Raw genomic sequence first — 18,380 nt, 5'->3', positions numbered from 1 at the left:
AAAGAAAGATTTATCCAATTGTGGCATTGCTGGAAGAAGTATATACCTTTTTTAAGTAACTACTTTGAGTGGGAAAACATCTTTTTGGATATATGTCCAAATTTTGGATATATGTTGGTTAAAAGTCAATATCATTATTTTATGATCTTCTCCACTGATATTATAACTTCATACAGGTACAGTAGGTTATTTTTTATCTTTAAGATTCTTCAAAAAGCATCCAATGTATATAGTACATGTTTTGCAGTTTTATTGAAAACTAACACCTTAAATCATAACATAATATTGTAACTTAAGGTAAAAAAGACTATAAAACACTGATCAGTATAAACTGATGGGTCCAATTGCTAGACTAAAGCGCAATATTCAAGTTTTGATTGAAATTTGAAATGACTTATTTTCAACAATAGGTGGCGCTTCACAGGTTTTTTGTTAGTTGAAATTCATTGGCTCCATGACCTCCCTCTCTGCTATCAATTTTAAAAATTAATACAAACATTAGATTCATATAGTACTTTGGTAATTGGCAGAAACTATCTGCTACCATATCTGGCATACTTATTATCAAATTAAACATTCTAAGAGATTATCAGAAAGAAGCAAGAGTATGAAAGTATGTAGAAGGTTATCTGCTTTCTACTTTTCTATTTATTTTCAATTTTTAAAATGCTATCCAATTACTTTTTTAAAACATATATTTGTTTTGTTAAATCCAAATGATTACAAAGAGCTTACAAATTTCATAGAAGATATTTTTATTATTTGCAATGAACTTTATCTTAACTGAAAGTAAAATGTAAATGATTAAACATTCCAGATAAATGTTAAAGTTATCAGGGTCATAAAGTTTCTTAATCTGAAATTATTAGCAGATAGCTGTTCCAAAATCTCAGTTAAAACACACACACAAACTCACACACATACACACATACACATGCACACACGCAGAAATACAATTACTTAAAACTGAGTTCAGCCTTAGAAAAACAAAAGCAGACTGAATTGAAACAATTATAAGATAAATAAATTCATTATTTAGGGATGAAGCACCTAGAAAGAGGAAACCTGAAACATTTCTTCATCATACAGTGTGTCTGAGACTGCTAACTTATAGCTAACTTACAGAATTTATACCGAGCTATAAATTTTACAAAGTACTCCATATACATACATTAAGCCTACAGTAGTGCTACAATTTGGGAAGGTGAAGGATTGTTATTGACTTCAGGTTAGTGATGAGAAAGCAGGCTAAGAGAAATTAAGTGAAGGTCACCAAGCTAGAAAGTGGCAAAGCCGAGACCTGAACTTCGTATCATCTGACGCTACATCAGTTATTCTTTTCTCAATATCATGCCATTTTCACACTTGGAGTATTGGACATAGGGACATTATGGGCAAATACGGCATATTAGCTAAAGTTATAGATCATGATATAGAAGAATGATATAGCCAAAACTCAGATTTTCAACACATGTAGCCTATCAATTATTGTTACCACGTGAAATGTATTTGTACATGGAATTTTTTAAGTGCTCCAAGAGAATTGCAATTTAAAGAAAACCAAAGTGTTCAAAAAATTTTTCTTGTAAGTTTTTTTGCATTTTCTTTTTTCAATATAGGAAATAAGGATTAAAGTAGGCAAGCCCCAGGAGATGTTTTAAGTCGTTTTTATTTTAATGAAAACATGATTTTGTTGTTTTGCTGTTTCGCTGTTTCATCTCTGGGGGCAGTTATAGGTTTTAAATCAACCTATGTTCTTATGCATTTGTCTCTGAAGATGAAGATAGCAGTAAATAGTTATGGAAATGAAAGATTAATAGCTTTTGCTGACCAGAATCAAAGATGATACCAGATGATCACTATAGGAGGCATTCAGAAGTCAAATCAGGAGAAGAGGCAGATTTTCTTTTCTTGTGAGAAAGAAGAACAAGGGAAGGTTCAGAAGTGAACATTTAATATTATGGAGGAGGAAAGAAGAGAGGATTTATTCTTCAATTGACTAGATAAGAAATGAAGACTGTTTTGTACTGGGGCAAAGATGTTTCCTTATACAACCTTACCATGTGGATTTAGTTACTAAAATCTTTAATATATAGTAGTGATGCCGTTTGTCTGAACTCTTGTCACTTTGATTCTCTGTAAAGGAATATGACACTTAAGGAATAGAGGGCAATTCAGAGCCCTTCCATGTGCATTTCTTACAACTTGTGAAAAATAGAATCACTTGTGACAAAGTATACAAATGATTAGTTGTAGAATTATAGAGTGGACAGAAACTTTACAAATCATTCAGTGTAATTTACTCAATGTATTGTTTGATTTGCCCACTTCCAGAATTTGAAGCCAATACAGAACATTTGTGTTTCAAATAGGGCAGAAGGATGAGAATTGAGCTTATGAAAATAAAGAGAATGTTTATGGAAAATTTACAGAATAGGTTGGTCTATTTCTGTCAACTACAAAGACTGTTTACAAAAGGAAACTGAAAATAAAATGGCTATCCTTGCCAGTTTTTCTTGGGAAGTATAGTAATACAGTGACTATTGCCCTAAAAGGAAAGTAGAGACTTAGTTTCCATTCCTGGTTCTTCATTAATTTATTAGATACTTATAGGCTAACTTACCAATTTATGGGGTTATTTTGTTTCTCAACAAGATAAAAAATTATATTTATTAATATGATTAATTCTTGGAAGAATTAATAAGGTATTATTTTTCAAAAGCTTGGAACACGTTATGATTCTGCTACTTTGGCAAATAAAGTAGATAAATGAGTAAGTTAAGCTTCTCAGTACTACACCGTTCTTTGTTTTTTGTTTTTTTAATTACTAGCGGTTGTGAGGAGTTATCAGATTGTTTTTTCATTTTACTTTACTCTTTCTTTCAAAAATCAAATCAGCAGAAGAGATGGCTTCTCTTGTTTCCACACGAAAGTGAACAAGACATCCGGGCTCACTCTCCATTCCACTTTATTCTTTTACACATATCTTAATAGTGAACTGAACATTATCGTAAGACTTTCCCATGGATATTTACATTGTTTTTCCTTTCCAGGAAAATTTCATACTTCAGCTATCCATTCCTAGGTATGGTAAACAGAAATTAAACTTACTAAATAAAGAGCAATGTCTATTTTAAACTAAAAGTTTAGAATGTTTACAAATTCTTATGAGTTGTAGGTAATCAAAAAAAGAGGCAGGTTTTATTAAATGTCTTCTAGATCAGGTGGCAAGACTACACCTATATTTATTTGTAATGTAATAGTTAGAGAAAAACATACTGATGTATTTTATTGCTAAATGATGTAAAGGGTCATTGGTCAACCTGTGCAGCCTAATATTTGATTTCTAAATAGAACATGACCCATGATGATGCTGTTACAGTTAAAATTTCATGGATTTAACTTATTATTGTAATTCAAAAATACTTAAATCTCATGCAAATTATAATTTTATACATCTGTGGTTGAGTTTGAAGCTTATTTGTAACAGAAATCTTTCAAATATATTTTTATAGGATTTATGGAAGTAGAATGTTCAGTGCTCCCTCTCCTGGTTTTATCATATTGGTGAACTGACCGCTCATCCTAAAATTGTGGTAATAGCTGAGAAGACAATTTTGAAGATCCAAACAGGATACTCTGATATGATATTCTATTTCTGATTTGGCTATTCCAAGTCCATTCATAATGGTCAAGAAACCTATCCATCATTGGTTAAAGTTCATTACATCCCAAAGTATAAAATCTAAGAAAAAAAATAGAAAGTATGTACAATAATGTTGATTTTATCTTTTTTAAAAGCCCATTTTAATACCGTTTATATTGAGTGAATATGTAGCTTTCTGGCTTCATTCTTGTTCTATATTATTTTCTAGTGATGCTTCCTTCCTTCTTGTTGATGGTCTTAGCAATGCCCTAGGTTCCAAAGAGGTTAATTCCAAATACAACTTCTAATTTTTTTAACTGCTCAAACATTTGAAAGTCTAGAAAAAAAAACAGCTTCAACAGAATCACTTGTTATTGTAAAGGAGCTTAAGAACTGAAAATTTCCATACCCAAATTTATACATGTTCTAGATTTTGAGACTTGTTTTGTTTGCTGTATTTTGTCAAAGACTTTAAGCTACTTCTGATATCTAGTACCTGGAAAAAGTACTTCCTCTCCACTTACTATATGTTTTTGGTTTTTAGGTATCTTTTAAGAATCTCTGTGGAATTTTGAATTTCACATATAGTTATCCTCACTGAAGCATAAAGTACACAATTTTGATAATAAAGGTCTAAAATCCCATAGGTTGTAAGAAACAAAGCGAGTTTCCTACTGATTAAAATATCTTTTTTTCCCAGTAACAAAACATGTATCATTAAGAATTATAAAACTTCCTGGTAATCTATTTTAATTGATTTCCAATTAACTGATTTTTAAAAATAAATTAGTTGGTTGTGGATGGGTTTTTTTTGCAAAATGATACAAATTAATTACAAAATTGAAGAAAGTTGGGGTTTTTGAGTTTTAGGAAATCATATCCCAAACCAAGACAGAGCACTTGTTATAAAATCTACAGCAGGAAATTTCACCTTTATGAGGTAATGTTATATACGTTTGCAGTAAGGAGTGCTACCTTCTGAAACTTCAGATTGCACATATTGTGAATTTTGCTTCAAATACGAACTGTAATGTTATATTATCATCTTTTACATATCAATATACATTTTCTCTCTAGCTGATCAGAAGTGATGGCTTGGCATACAACTTTTTAATCTTCTTTTATTCAAAAGTATTTTTTAACTCAACCTTAAAAGTTGTGTTCACCAATACTTTCACAGAGATTGATAACTTAAAGGATTCTTCTGTGACAAACTGCATTTGTAGGAATTTTAGAGGTAATCTCAAAGTTTCAGAGGATGTTTATCACAGAGAGTACAGGGCAACATTTCCAAGTTGGTACACATAAACGAAAGAGAAAACGACTGTTGGAGAAATCCTGTTCCAGGTTTTCAGGCAGCCCGCGTGATTGACACATGATATCACTGGAGGCGTGTCCTGGAGTGGAGGTGGAGGTGGAGGCGAGCTGCTGAAATTCTGCGGAGCCGGAGTGGGATTGCTCTGTAAGGCACGCAGTGGTTTGCAGAGTGATAGCAGCAGACCGAGCTCCTTACCCTGGATAAGGAACTGCTACAGTCGCTGTAAATGTGCCTGAAAAGCAATTTCCAATCTTTGCGTTAGGTAAGAACTGTTTCCTTCCTTTCATTCCGTAGATATTTTAGGAAAGATTAGGTGAGAAATGTTGGCTTTTACAAGGACTTGAACATTTCTTTGAATTCGCTTTGGATGTAAGATTACTGGTTGCATTTCAAATTACCAGTAGTATTCCCACTGCTAAAACTAATGCTCTTAAATGCTACTGTTAAGAGAAAAAACAGGGTCCCTTTCATTTTTTTTTTTTTTTTCCTTATCCGAAGGGTAACAAGTTTAAAGTCTGAAACGGTCGGTTGTATGAAAAACAGAGTGGTTAATGCCGAAGAGGGTCTGGCACTCGGTGTGTGGACCAAATACATGTTTGTTTAGGCATTGTTGGCGACCGAAGCCCGAGCGAAGCAATTGTTTAAAACCTGAATTTCCCGTCTCTGTGTATTGATTTCCAATGCGCAGAGGCGTTGCTTGAACGTTGTTTGAACTCCTAGGCATTCCAAGGGGCAAAAGCACTTCGGCAAAACGTGCAAGACTGCATGTTACTTTGGTTCGCTGCTGACACGCCGACTGTGCGCCGGCCTGTCAATCACTGGAAGCAGCAACAGCCAGCACATGGCAGCGGGCTGCGGGCGGCGGGCGAGCTGGCGAGCGGCCCACCCCGCTCTACTCTCCGCCCGGGCGGCTGAGCGCGCTACGCGTCCAAGTGCCTAGAAAGAAAAGGAAATTAATGTTTTGTTTTGTTTTATTTTCCCATCGATAATCCTCTGTAGCAGGCATTTCGGCCGTGGAACAGGAGGGTCGGAGGACTGGGAGTGAGCGCTGCCCGGGAGAGGCTGACCTGCCAGGACCGGAGTTCCGGGGGACGCTGTGCCCCCCACTTGCCCAGCGTGCAGGATCGGTTAAGTGCCTCGACCTGCGCGGGGGCCAAGAGACGACGCCCCGCCTCTTCCCTTGAGAAGAACCCCCCCAGCCTCAGTCCTTCCACCGCTACCCCTAAAAAAGCGGGTAAAAAAAAAAAAAATCCCACCCACCCCCGCCCGGGGAAGCGGCAGCCTCCGCCTCGCAGGCGTGCGCTCCCGGGCTCCGCCGGGGCCTGCGCGGTTCCGTGACCCGCCCGCAGACGCAGGTTCGAGCCCCGTCCCGGGCGCCGCAAAGTCTCGAACGTCCGTGACGTGGATTTTCAGTCGTCAGGGGGCCGCCACTCCTTCCTTTCGCGCGAGGAGCGTTCGGAACCGGAGAAGAACTCACGCGGAGCACGGCGTGCCAGCCTGTGGGCCCGTCACGAACTCTTCTCACTACCGCTCCCCAGCTCGCTTTTCTGGGAGACTCGAGGGCCCCCCCGAAGGGATTTTTTTTTTTCTGGTTCGTGGAAGGGGGCTGCAAGAGAAAAGCCCCAGAGGTGGATGTTACTGAGCTGCGCGGCGAACACGAGCTGTGAGAGGTCTGCTGCGCCGGGCCGCGCGCGGAGACTCCGAATTGTCCTCCGCAGCCGGAAGGGGGCCGCGGGGAGCGCTCCTGCCCGGTGGGGGCGGGGGAGGCCGCGGGCGGACTCGCCGCAGCAGGGGCAATGCCTCCTCGTCCTCCCCGCCGCGGTTGATGCGGCGTGAGCACGCTGCCGCCCGCACCGGGACCTGGGCCGGGTCGCACGGCTTGGTCCCCAGCTACCGCTTCGACCTAGGTGAGTGTCCGGCGGCCGCTCCCGGCCGGCGGGGGCGGGGGGGCGCGCGCACCCGGCTGGCTCTGCGCGGCAGGTGCGGGCTCCGGGGCTCGGAGAGGGGGAGGGGAAGTGGAGGGGCGACCCCAGCGCGCGGCGCCGCCCCTCCGGCCGCCTCTCTCCCGGGGCGCTCGGGGCTGGGGAATCGGGTGGGCGACCTTCGGCCGCGGCCGAGGACGGTGAGGCAGGGTCTCCCATCCCCAGTTTCCTGCAGTGCTGGCGCGGTGGCCGGGGTTGTCCTCTTGAAGGAGCCCTCCACGCGAAAGATGGATTCTGGGAGGCTTTTGGGGTGTTCCCCGGAGGACTCTGAGGAACTTCGTGACTTGTGCCAACGGCGGGCTTTCTGTGAAGGAGTTTCCTCAGACAGGGGGCCGGGAAAGGGCGTGTGTGCGCGCGGGCGCGCGTTTAGGGAGGCAAACCTCGGAATTCGCGGGTAACCCCCTGGACGGAATTAGTCTGCGCCAAAGCGAGCTTCGACTTTATTCTTGTTTTGAGAGCGGTGGAACGGCGAGGGGAGGGGAGAGGGCGCTGCCACTTTAAAAATGGGAAGTCCGCCCTCCTGAGGTAATGGTAACCTCAGCCTCCTCCCCCTCCTCCTGCCCAAAGAGAGGGAGAGAGAGAAAACTTGTTTTCATTCATAACTTTTTCCTTTTCCTTCCTCTCCGTCAACTATTTATTCACCGCTTCTCCCAGCTCGGATTGCAGAGGGCGCAGCTCCACCGTCGTAACTTGCAGTGTGGCGACGCTTCTCTGCTGCCCCTGCCCCCGGCTCATTTCTTCCCGGCTCTTTAGGAATCCGGCTTTTCCTTTAAAGTGTAGACAGATCTTTATTTCTGACTCTCCATGCCTTGGGCTTGCTTTTGGCGCCTGCATTAGCTCTCAAGGCTCTCCGCGACCTGTAAGAAATCTTGGCGAGATGCGCAAAAATGGGTCGGAAATCCACGGTGATCCTTAGGATGTGATGGGACTGTACGAGAAGGTATTGGACTTAGAGTCCTGTTTCGGTGGGGAAGACAGGTTGCCGAGAGCGTGCGAGTGTGTTTGGGGCTGAATCCGAGAACTGTCAGTGCTTGAAAAGGGGCTTTGCTTCAGATCAGAGGTGGCTAATTTTCTTTTTATCTGCTAATCTGATTTACCAGGCAGCCTGAACTTCGTTACGACCATCCTTTAAAACGCAGATGAAACATGTGCCTGGTGTTTTTACTACACTCTTCAAATCCTGCACGCCTTTTTCTTAACTGTGGGATCTGACTTAGGACTTGGAGATACTCTGCTTTTAAAGCACTGGGTTAAGAGTTCTTTGCAAGGAGGAATGATCTTGTGTGTGCAGAGTATCGAAGGGGTATTTGAACAGTCCTTAAGGATTCCAGGACTAAACCAGGCAGATCATGAATGTGTTTCTTCTGTTGTACAGAGGAAGGCAGAGTTAAGGAGCAACTTGGGAGATCTTCGTTGGGAGAATGAGGGAGGGCAACTCCAAGAAGTTAACATAGAAGACAGAGTCTATAGACAATCAGTTTAGTTAACAGAATGAAATGGACTTCTGTCTGCCTTATTCCTTCAGCTGGTGTTTTGGCTCAAGGTGGCAGTTGAGAATGGGCATTTTTTCCTTTTCGTTCTTGACTCGGAAGGGATCTGTAGACTTTAGAAGGAATTTGTGTGATTCCATTGATTGAAATTGGAAATGTTCTTACGTTTGGTGCTTTTTTGGTGTGTGTGAAGAATGCATTATAAATTAGAAAGAACTTACTATTAGTGTGGAAATACAAATGCTTACTTTTATCGGGATATTACTGTACTTATCTTATTTCAAGAAGCACATTGATTCAGAGTTGGCAGTGCTCTTGAGAATCAAGATCTGTCATGTAAATACAGATTCTCAAATTAGAGGAAATGTGGTAATTAAAATGGCCCAGATTTCTCCATACTGCCTTAAAGGCCCAATACTTATTTGTACATGAAAGTTATCTTGTTATGTGAGTGACCCCTTAATTTAAACTTTAAAAAAATCCTTTCATGATTTCAAATGTGAATGCTTTTTAACATCACAACATTGAGTTTTGTGTGTGTGTTGTAGTGGCTGTAAAATACCAAGAGCTGTTGTATTCCTCTATACTCATCTTTACATCTTGTAGATAAATAATGGGTTACCTTTATAATCTTGGTTTCTATGTAAAATGCCCTCTTACTTTGAGATTCCATTTTAGTTTGATGTCTCTTGGATTTTTTGTAATGCATGAAGTATACCTTGACTACTTTCTCATTGTTAATCTAGTGCTTATAACAGTAAACAGCAGAAAGGCCATTCGTAATTTTTAGAAAGTGGATGTTTTCCTGTAAGGAAAACACTGATGAACTGATACGAGCTTTCTTTAGATGAGAGCTGTTCCAGGGCTTATCCTCAATATTCCCTATAAGGACATACTCCATTTTAATTATTTGTTAGATTGACAAACAGGAAGGCATTACTTCTTGATTCTGCTTTTTAGAAGTTGAAAACAACTTTTCACTTTTATGGCATGGGGTCTCTTGCCTGCATTCTTCATCTGTGATGTGGTCCTCAGCCTCTTAGAATTGGACTCTGGCCAGGACGCCAGCATCATTGTAATCTGCTGATGAAGGAGATCATTACCAGGTGGTTTAGGCAATTTGTGACTTGACAGGATTTTCCCCCCCAAAAATGCTTCCTGTCATTTATTTTCTCTCTCTCTCTGTTTTTTTTTTTTTTATTTTTTCATCTTTGATTTCCTTTTAGGATTTCAGATGCATGCCAGGTTTCCACTGATTGCCAGAATTCGCGATCACTACACATGGATCCCCAAAATCAGCATGGCAGTGGCAGTTCATTAGTTGTGATCCAGCAGCCTACATTGGATAGCCGTCAGAGGTTAGACTATGAGAGAGAAATTCAGCCTGCTGCTATTTTGTCTTTAGACCAGATCAAGGCCATCAGAGGCAGCAATGAATACACAGAAGGGCCATCAGTGGTGAAAAGACCTGCGCCTCGAACAGCACCAAGACAAGAAAAGCATGAAAGGACTCACGAAATCATACCAATTAATGTGAATAACAACTATGAACACAGACCTACAAGCCACCTGGGACATGCAGGACTCTTAAATAATGCCCGAGGCCCCATTTTGAGCAGATCGACCAGCACTGGAAGTGCAGCCAGTTCTGGGAGCAACAGCAGTGCCTCTTCAGAGCAGGGACTGTTAGGAAGGTCACCACCAACCAGACCTGTGCCTGGCCATAGGTCTGAAAGGGCAATCCGGACCCAGCCTAAGCAACTGATTGTTGATGACTTGAAGGGTTCCTTGAAAGAGGACCTGACACAGCACAAGTTTATTTGTGAACAGTGTGGGAAGTGCAAGTGTGGAGAATGCACAGCTCCCAGGACCCTGCCATCCTGTTTGGCCTGCAATCGTCAGTGCCTTTGCTCTGCCGAGAGTATGGTGGAATATGGAACCTGCATGTGCTTAGTCAAGGGCATCTTCTACCACTGCTCCAATGACGATGAAGGGGATTCTTATTCGGATAATCCTTGCTCCTGTTCACAGTCCCACTGCTGCTCTAGGTACCTGTGTATGGGAGCCATGTCTCTATTTTTACCTTGCTTACTCTGTTACCCTCCTGCTAAGGGATGCCTGAAGCTTTGCAGGGGGTGTTATGACTGGATCCATCGCCCAGGATGCAGATGTAAGAACTCCAACACTGTCTATTGTAAGCTGGAGAGCTGCCCCTCCAGGGGTCAGGGTAAACCATCATGATTTCTGGAAATGCGTTGGACCTCCTGAACTTCTGGCTTTCAAGCTGTGGCTGTTAAAAAGATTCTATGACATACTGGTTTTATTTTCTCTACAATTTTCCCACCTTTCTTCCCCTGTTCCTAAGGTTTGACTCATGGATCTTACTCTTCTGTAATGGATGATCTTCAGTAAGAGTGGACTGTGAAACTGCACCTGGCTCCCACTTATGACAAGAGCCTCTGCCATCCACGCAGGAGGGTATTGAGAGCCAGTGGGCTTTTGTGTAGCCGTTTTGTTCTGCAAGCAACTTTTCAAAAAGTTGTTGTATAAATGAACATATCCACACACATACCCAGTCAATCTGCAGTGATTTAGAGCTGTTTTTGATTGGGTACTCTGGGAGCAGGGAAACTGGTTTTTAAAGAAACAACATTTTTATTGCTTAATTAAGCTATGTGTTAAGTTTGTCTCCAGTAGGGCTGTCTTCATAGCATTGGCCCCTTAAGAAGCATGGGGGGATATGTTTTTGTTATAACATAAAAATTTTCGTTTAACCACTGCCCTCTCCTTGCCCCTCAAAGTTCTTTCTCCTCAGTTTTTTTTTTTTCTGGAGATGCCAGGTATTTTTCTTTTCCTATGTAATTTTAGATTTGCTTTACAATATAAATCTTCACATTGGAGATAAATTGGTTGTTTCTTGCTCATCTTTATTCTAGCTTTCATGTTTGTGAAGGACTCAACTACCTTCCTGCCACACCCCACACTTTTTACCAAATTTCTCGTCATTGAGGGCACTTGGATAACTGAAGTTGATATTTACAGCTGATCAATCTATAGGTGTCACAGAACTATGCTGCCTAAAGTGATCTTGGCCCTTTAATGGTCCTTTTGGCCCTTTGGTTAGCTAACAGCTGGGTAATTCTAATTTTTTCTGTGTTTTCATTGCCTTAACCACAAATTGTGGTGCTTTTTGTATATTTTATGTATAAATCACAAAGTTGAATTCTGACTATTTTTAAGACAAAAGTCTGTTAAACTTTTTTATTGTAAAGAATATTTATTATGCGAATCTATTATTTTATGATATTTATTGCAAAAGACTGTTGAAATGTACTCATGTCTGAATATAACAAAATATCAATACGTAACGGAAAGTAAGGTGACACGAAGAAAGTACCTATGTTAACTATAATGCAGAAAATATATTAATTAATGAAACCGTCTCTTGATTTCTTCATTTATTAGCCTGTACTATTATGGTGATTTTTGTCATTTGCTTTGACTCTTTCTTCATGCACACCCATTTTATCTCTTAGGTGAGCTCAGATTTAGATGTTTCCTGGGAAATGCATTAATCAAAATTTTGTGATCCAAATTCTTTCAACGGATGCCTTAATGAATCACTTTATAAAGTGAACTTTTTTTTGCAGTTAATATTAACAATCACTCTCTACTTTGGCTATTTTGTAAGCAAGAGGTTTTGTGTATATCATAATTTCTTGGAAAATGGAACATATCTGTAATTTATGAAAATGTTTTATTTTCTTGGATTAGTCAAAAATTAATCTTTATCAGTAAAACTTAAAGAACTTAGTTCTGTATGCATGCTAGGAGTCTCTAGCTCTGTCACTTTAGTAAAACATGCTAGATGTTAGAGTGTACCAAGAGAAATAGTTCACATTATCAAAGAGAGGCTTTAAAAACATTCCTGTCCCTACCTTTTGATTTTAATAAGTGTTTAGTATGGCCTGATCAAATGACATTTTGTCATGTTCTGTGGAATAAGATATCTCAGGGCCTGAAACTTTATATAGACAAAATAAATATTTTTATTTTTTGATCTGCTGAAACCACTCATAGCTAGAATCTTTGATCTGATAAAATTTCGTTTATGTGAATCTTCAAACTCAGTTTTATCCAATTCCCCATGCCTAAGTGCTATGTCAAACCTGAATAATTCTCTGCATTTCAGAATAAGATGCTGACAAAATTTGAACCTGTGATTTAGGCTACCAAAACTTTTTCTTACCAGCTTTTTTGTTTTGGTCATTATCTTTTAGATGATTTGGCTACTTGTTTTAGTACTTCTTTGTAAATGAGCCTTGATTTTGTTTTAATTGGACAAGGCATAAGTGATAGAAACTTGTTTTAATCCTTTCCCTCAAGCCAGTAAACCTATTAGTTGGCATTGTGACATTTGATATAATCAAAAATTTTCTCTATGCTCTGAAAGCAGGAGCATTTTTATAAATGAATATTTGTTTTGGAGGCTACTTCGTAATCTATAGTATTTCAAAATGTGAAGTTATTTTCTTTCATACTCAAGTTATGTAAGGTTATCAGTGGTCCCTTAGTATTGGGTTTTTGTTTAAGATTGGCTCCTTAATGAAGTATATAAACACAGACTCCCTCAAAATACTGCATAATTTTTTTCTGTTATTATTCAGACTCTTGGTATAATTAGGATCTGGTGTAAGAGCTGTCTGTAGCTATAATACCCAGACTAAGAAGCTGTAGCTTGTATTGAAAGAGATTTATAGTGTTAATGAGAATGCGGTATGTTTTGGATTTTTAACTTCTGACTATATGCAGAATACATTAAAATTATAATATTAAGATGGTGGTCTGCTGCTGCTAGGGCTTTATGTGCACTCTTGCATGATTTGGAAGTAGCAGTATGTTAGAGTTTCAGACTTCTGACAGGCTTGTTAGATGGCAAAGCATAAACACTTTGATTCAAAACTTCCTTCTTTGTGAAGGTTTATACCTAGAAGAAAAAAATATTAGGGTGTGTCCTTATAAGTGCTTATGAATTCTAGGCTTTCCAACCTAATACTGATCATCATTTTAAAGTGCTAAGTCTTTGAAAGCACCAGCAAAGCTGAAATTTTTTACAGTGCCCACTACCATTTATTTGATATTTCTTTCTTTTTTAATGTTTGTTTATTTATTTTGAGAGAGACAGTGCGTGGGTGGGGGGAGGGGCAGAGAGGGAATCCCAAGCAGGGGCTGGATCCCATGAGCAGTGGGATCATGACACACAGACTGAGCCAGAGCCACCCAGGTGCCCCTATTTGATACTTTAAATGAAAATAACATACCAAATAGATGGGCTAGCTTTCTTTCCTTATTCCATGATTTTGTCCCTTTCCTCAGCTACTACAGTTTGACAGAAATAGTTCCTTTCCAGCATATTTTCTGACTGCCAATTTTTTCATTTCAGAGTTTTATTTAGATAATTTAATTGTGAATAAAACCAAAATGGGATTTCTGTAATTGAGTAGTTTCCTGTCAACAGTTTATAACCCAGCAGGAAAATGAAATGTGAAAAGCAGGTTTGATTCTTTTTGTGAAGGCCTAAGGTGAAACCTTAAATTATAGTCTGCAATAATGATTATATGGTTTTCAAAATCCAAACCATAGAATATTCCAATTATTACTAAGAAAAGTGAAATGTAAAAAACAATGTTCTTTAAAGTGAAAGGAAGTGAGTTAAAAACTAGTCATGTTTTTACCTTAAAATTGATATCGGAACCAACTCACAGGATTCAGTTCCAGAAGATTGATTTAAGTTTTGAAATTGCCTCCTTTTCCTAAATCTACTCTCTTCCCCATCTTCAGAATGATGTATTTCATGGCAGTTTTATGTATAGCTATTCGCGAAAAAGTACGATCCCTTTTTGAAACATTGAAATAGTGAAACAAAGAACAGAGGGTCTAGACAGTTCTCATCTTAAACCATACCCTACCTCCTATATATATATATATATATATATATATATATATATATATATATATATATTTTTTTTTTTTTTAATTCCAAGAGTTTCATGTCTTTAAACATCTGGAAAACAAATCTTTAAATCCTCCTTTTGGCCAGTTGGAGGTTTTGACAATTGGAGGATTTTTTTCCCCATTATTTCACTGATTTGATACAATAAAAATAGCCAAGTATTTAATAAACAACTTACTGATTCTTCCAATATTCTCTCAGACTATTACCAAGCCATTTTGCTCTATTTATTGAACATTTACCATGTACATTATTCTATATGCAGAATAATTCTAGAGCTAGAAGTAGGTTTGAGTGTATCTTGCTTAATGCTTCTCAACCATGTATAAAACCAAATAGGTCACTAGTTAAAAGTTAAAAATTTGTAGGTCTCTTAATAGTTCAGACCTACTATATAAGGAAAATCTCCAGGGGAGTAGCTTTGTATTCTGTATTTTTAAAAAGCTTCTTGAGTGATTTTATCAGACAATTTTGGAACTGCTTTTTTAGCTTGATGTCTTCATTTTGAGGATGTAGAAACATAAGCCCAGCTTGGAAGATAAACTGTTGATGATATCTAGGGTATAGCCAGGAATCTTACCTGATACAGGATTTTCCTCATTTCTTAGCAAGCCAGTACCTTTATGCTGCACATTAGCTTTTGCCGTTCCATTCTCTACTAGGAAGTTTTTACTTCATTATTAATGTATTTGACTATAATTTAGGAAGTGGAATGTTTTTCAGCATATATTCTTTGCCCTTAGCTATCAGGAATAAGTAGCAAATGACTTCATTACCATGATTATTTTTTATACGTTAATATTAAAGTTAACAACTTCACTTGAAAACTGAGCATGTGTGCTTCCTCTGGCCAGGTTTATATGGTAATAATATGACAAATTGATTTAATCCATTTGCAAAAGGTAATAGTAACTTGGCATCTAGATTAAAGGATTTATGTGATGTTACTTCATACCATTGTTCTGTTTGCATTAGGATTATAGTAATCAAAGGCAATTTAAATGTTCTATTTTGCACTATTTAAAAAAATTTTTTTTAATGTTTATTTATTTTGAGAGAGAGAGCGTGAGCAGGGGAGGAGCAAAGAGAGAGGGAGACACAGAATCTGAAGCAGGCTCCAGGCTCTGAGCTGTCAGCCTAGAGCCTCACACAGGGCTCAAACCCACAAGCGAGAACATGACCTGAGCAAGTCGGGCGCTCAACCGACTGAGCCTTCCAGGAGCCCCAATTTTGCACTATTAAAAATTTTTTGTTTAAGTTCATTTTGAGAGAGACAGAGTGTGAGCTGGGGACGGGCAGAGGACGAGAATACCAAGCAGGCTCCGCAAGGTCCATGCAGAGCAGGTTGTGGAGCTCAAACTCATGAAAACATGAGATCATGACCTGAGCCAAAATCAAGAGTCAGATGCTTACCCAACTGAGCCATCCAGGTACCCCTCTATGTTGCACTATTAAAAAGATTGATGTTGTTAGTCAAATCATAGTAGATATGTTAATAATTCTAATTGCAAAAACTACCAGAGAACCTAGGACTTTTTTGAATTGTATATATTTGAGAAAATATATAAGATTCTATCATTCACTAGTAAGCCAAGAGTTAGTTTTGATAAACTAAATCATAATTTTAGTGCTAGGTAGAAACTTAGAGGTTATCTAATCCATCTTTATTTTTTTTAAAAGTTCATTTATTTTGTTTTGAGAGAGAGGGTATGCATGTATGAGTGGGGGAGGGACAGAGAGAGAATCCTAGACAGGCTCTGCACTGTCAGTGCAGATGTGGGGCTTGAACTCATGAACCATGAGATCATGGCTTGAGCTGAAGTCAGATGCCTAACTGACAGAGCCACCCAGGCACCTAATCCATCTTTAGAGATGAGAAGCCTTCTTCAGATGTTAGTTACCTAAAGTCGTGATCTAGTAGCCAAAAACAAAAACTGTAGAAAACTACTTACTGTATATGACCATGTGGTAAATGGTTGGAAGGAAGGAGAGGTTGGTTGGAAGGGGAATTTGAACAAAAGTTTCAGGTTAATTTATAAGTTATAAAATTGAACAAATGTGTTAAAGCATAATGGACGAATGTCAGTCCAAGGCAGAGAAATACATGCCATAAGGAGGGAGTCAGACAAAACTAGCTGAATAGATTTGATGTAAGAAAACAAAGTGGGTGTTAGAAAACTGAGATCCAGTTTGACTGGCTAGCAGTGGTTCTCAAATTTAGCTGTGCTTTAAAATCATCTGAGTAAAAACAACAACAAACAAAACCTGTGTCTAGATCCCATCTCAGGCCAGCTCAATCAGAATCTCTGGGGGTAGGGCTTTGGCATTTGTTTTTTTTAAAAGCATTGAGGTGATTCTAAGGCATGTCCACAGTCCAAAACTTCTGAATTCGATTATAGGTATGTGGGGAATTGTGGGAGATTAAAATGGGAGGTATTAATATAAGCAGGCCAGTTTAGAAAAAAGAAAGCCAGAGGTATTAAGAGTCATAAGCGGCTTGGAGGTTAGTAGGCATGGAAAAAGGGGTCAATGTGAAAAATAGTACAAATGTTAAATCCATAGTAGGACTTTGCAGTTATTTATAACATGGGTTTGGGATAGAGGAAAGAATTGAAAATGATTCTGAAGCTTTGGACCAAGGTGAATAGGCAAATGGTATTTCTGTTAAAAGAAATGGTGGGGCACCTGAGTGGCTCTGTCAGTTGAATGTTTGACTCTTGATATTGGCTTAAGTCACAATCCCAGGGTTGTGGGATGGAGTCCCCATAGGGCTCTGTGCTGAGTGTGGACCTTGCTTGGGATTTTCTCTCTGTCCTGCCCCTTCCTCTCTCTCTCTCTCTCAAAAAGAAAGGAAGGGAAGATAGAAAGAAAGAAAAGAAAGAAAGAAAGAAAGAAAGAAAGAAAGAAAGAAAGAAAGAAAGAAAGAAAGGAAAAAAAGAAAAAGAAAAAGAAGGGAAGGAAAGAAAGAAAAGGAAAGAAAGCAAAGAAAGAAGAAAAGGAAAAAAAGAAGGAAAGGAAAGAAAAAGTAAAATAAAAGAAAGGGAAGAAAGAAAAGAAAAAGAAGGAAAGGAAGGAAGGGAAAGAAATGGGTGGAATTAGTTTTGGAGGTATGTGGGGAGGGAAAAGTTATGAGTTATGTTGGGATAAACGTAAAGTGTGAGTGAGTTGCCAGCAGGTTGTTGAATAAAAAGTCTAGAGTTTGGGGTGCTTGGCTGACTCAGTCTGTAAAGCATGCAACTCTTGATCTCAGGGTTGTGAGTTCAAGCCCCACATTGGGCATGGAACCTACGTTAAAAAAAAATGTCTAGAGTTTAATAGAAGTAGGTGATGGCCTGTCATCCACTGTCATCCACATGGGGTTGATGGGGAATCTGTAGCATAAATCCCTAAGGAAAGAATGGCTAGAGACAAAACCTGGAGGTACATACCTATATTTAGGGGATGGAGGAAATAAAGCCAACAGTAAGAGGGGTTGTCAAAGAAGGATAGGCACCAAGAGATTGATGTGTTTTAGAATCTAAAGGAGACTTTCAAGATGGAAATTAGTTAATTAGATGTCAAAAGCTGTGGAGAATCCAAACTGAATTTGGTGGGTGGTATCTAGGTGAAATTGTAATCAAAGGATTGCAAGGGATTAGGAAACAAATGGGTGGAAATACAGTAGGTAACGCTTTAAGTCTATTCATTCTAGAAATTTTGAGATGATAAGAAAGTAACTAGAGGCAGGTAACATCTGAGGAGGATTTTTAGAATAACAAAAACCTAAGCCTTTGTAGAAAGAGAGGAAGGGTATTTGAGAGAGCGATAGAGGGAAATAGCTGGAGAAGAGTGAGCACAAAGGGGTGCTTTAACACTGCAAGAATGGTTGTTCTAGAGTAAAGAATAAAAGAAGAAAGAGAAAGATATAATGGAATTTTAAGAGGGAGAACAA

At 39.1% G+C, this 18,380-nt stretch overlaps 1 protein-coding gene across 3 annotated transcripts in view; it reads left to right on the top strand.

The window, feature by feature from the left end:
- The first annotated feature begins 5,070 nt into the window (after positions 1-5,070).
- Positions 5,071-18,380, top strand: part of SPRY1 (sprouty RTK signaling antagonist 1) — a 30,440-nt gene continuing 17,130 nt past the window's right edge. The window contains exons 1-2 of one of the 3 annotated variants that reach the window (XR_008296146.1): positions 5,071-5,226; positions 5,964-6,871. Coding sequence is in view for 2 of the 3 variants with exons in the window: in XM_027064048.2 (XP_026919849.1) it covers positions 9,718-10,677 (960 nt within the window). In the remaining variant the exon portion in view is untranslated. Of the gene's footprint in view, positions 5,227-5,963; positions 6,872-7,463; positions 7,887-9,662; positions 11,875-18,380 lie in introns of those variants that run through there. The other 2 variants (XM_027064048.2, XM_015074616.3) reach the window with 2 other exon arrangements.

This window comes from Acinonyx jubatus, chromosome B1 (assembly GCF_027475565.1).
Source record: "Acinonyx jubatus isolate Ajub_Pintada_27869175 chromosome B1, VMU_Ajub_asm_v1.0, whole genome shotgun sequence".
Taxonomy (NCBI): domain Eukaryota; kingdom Metazoa; phylum Chordata; class Mammalia; order Carnivora; family Felidae; genus Acinonyx; species Acinonyx jubatus.
Note: the sequence above shows the minus strand (reverse complement) of the source record. Positions and strands in the feature narration are given on the sequence as shown.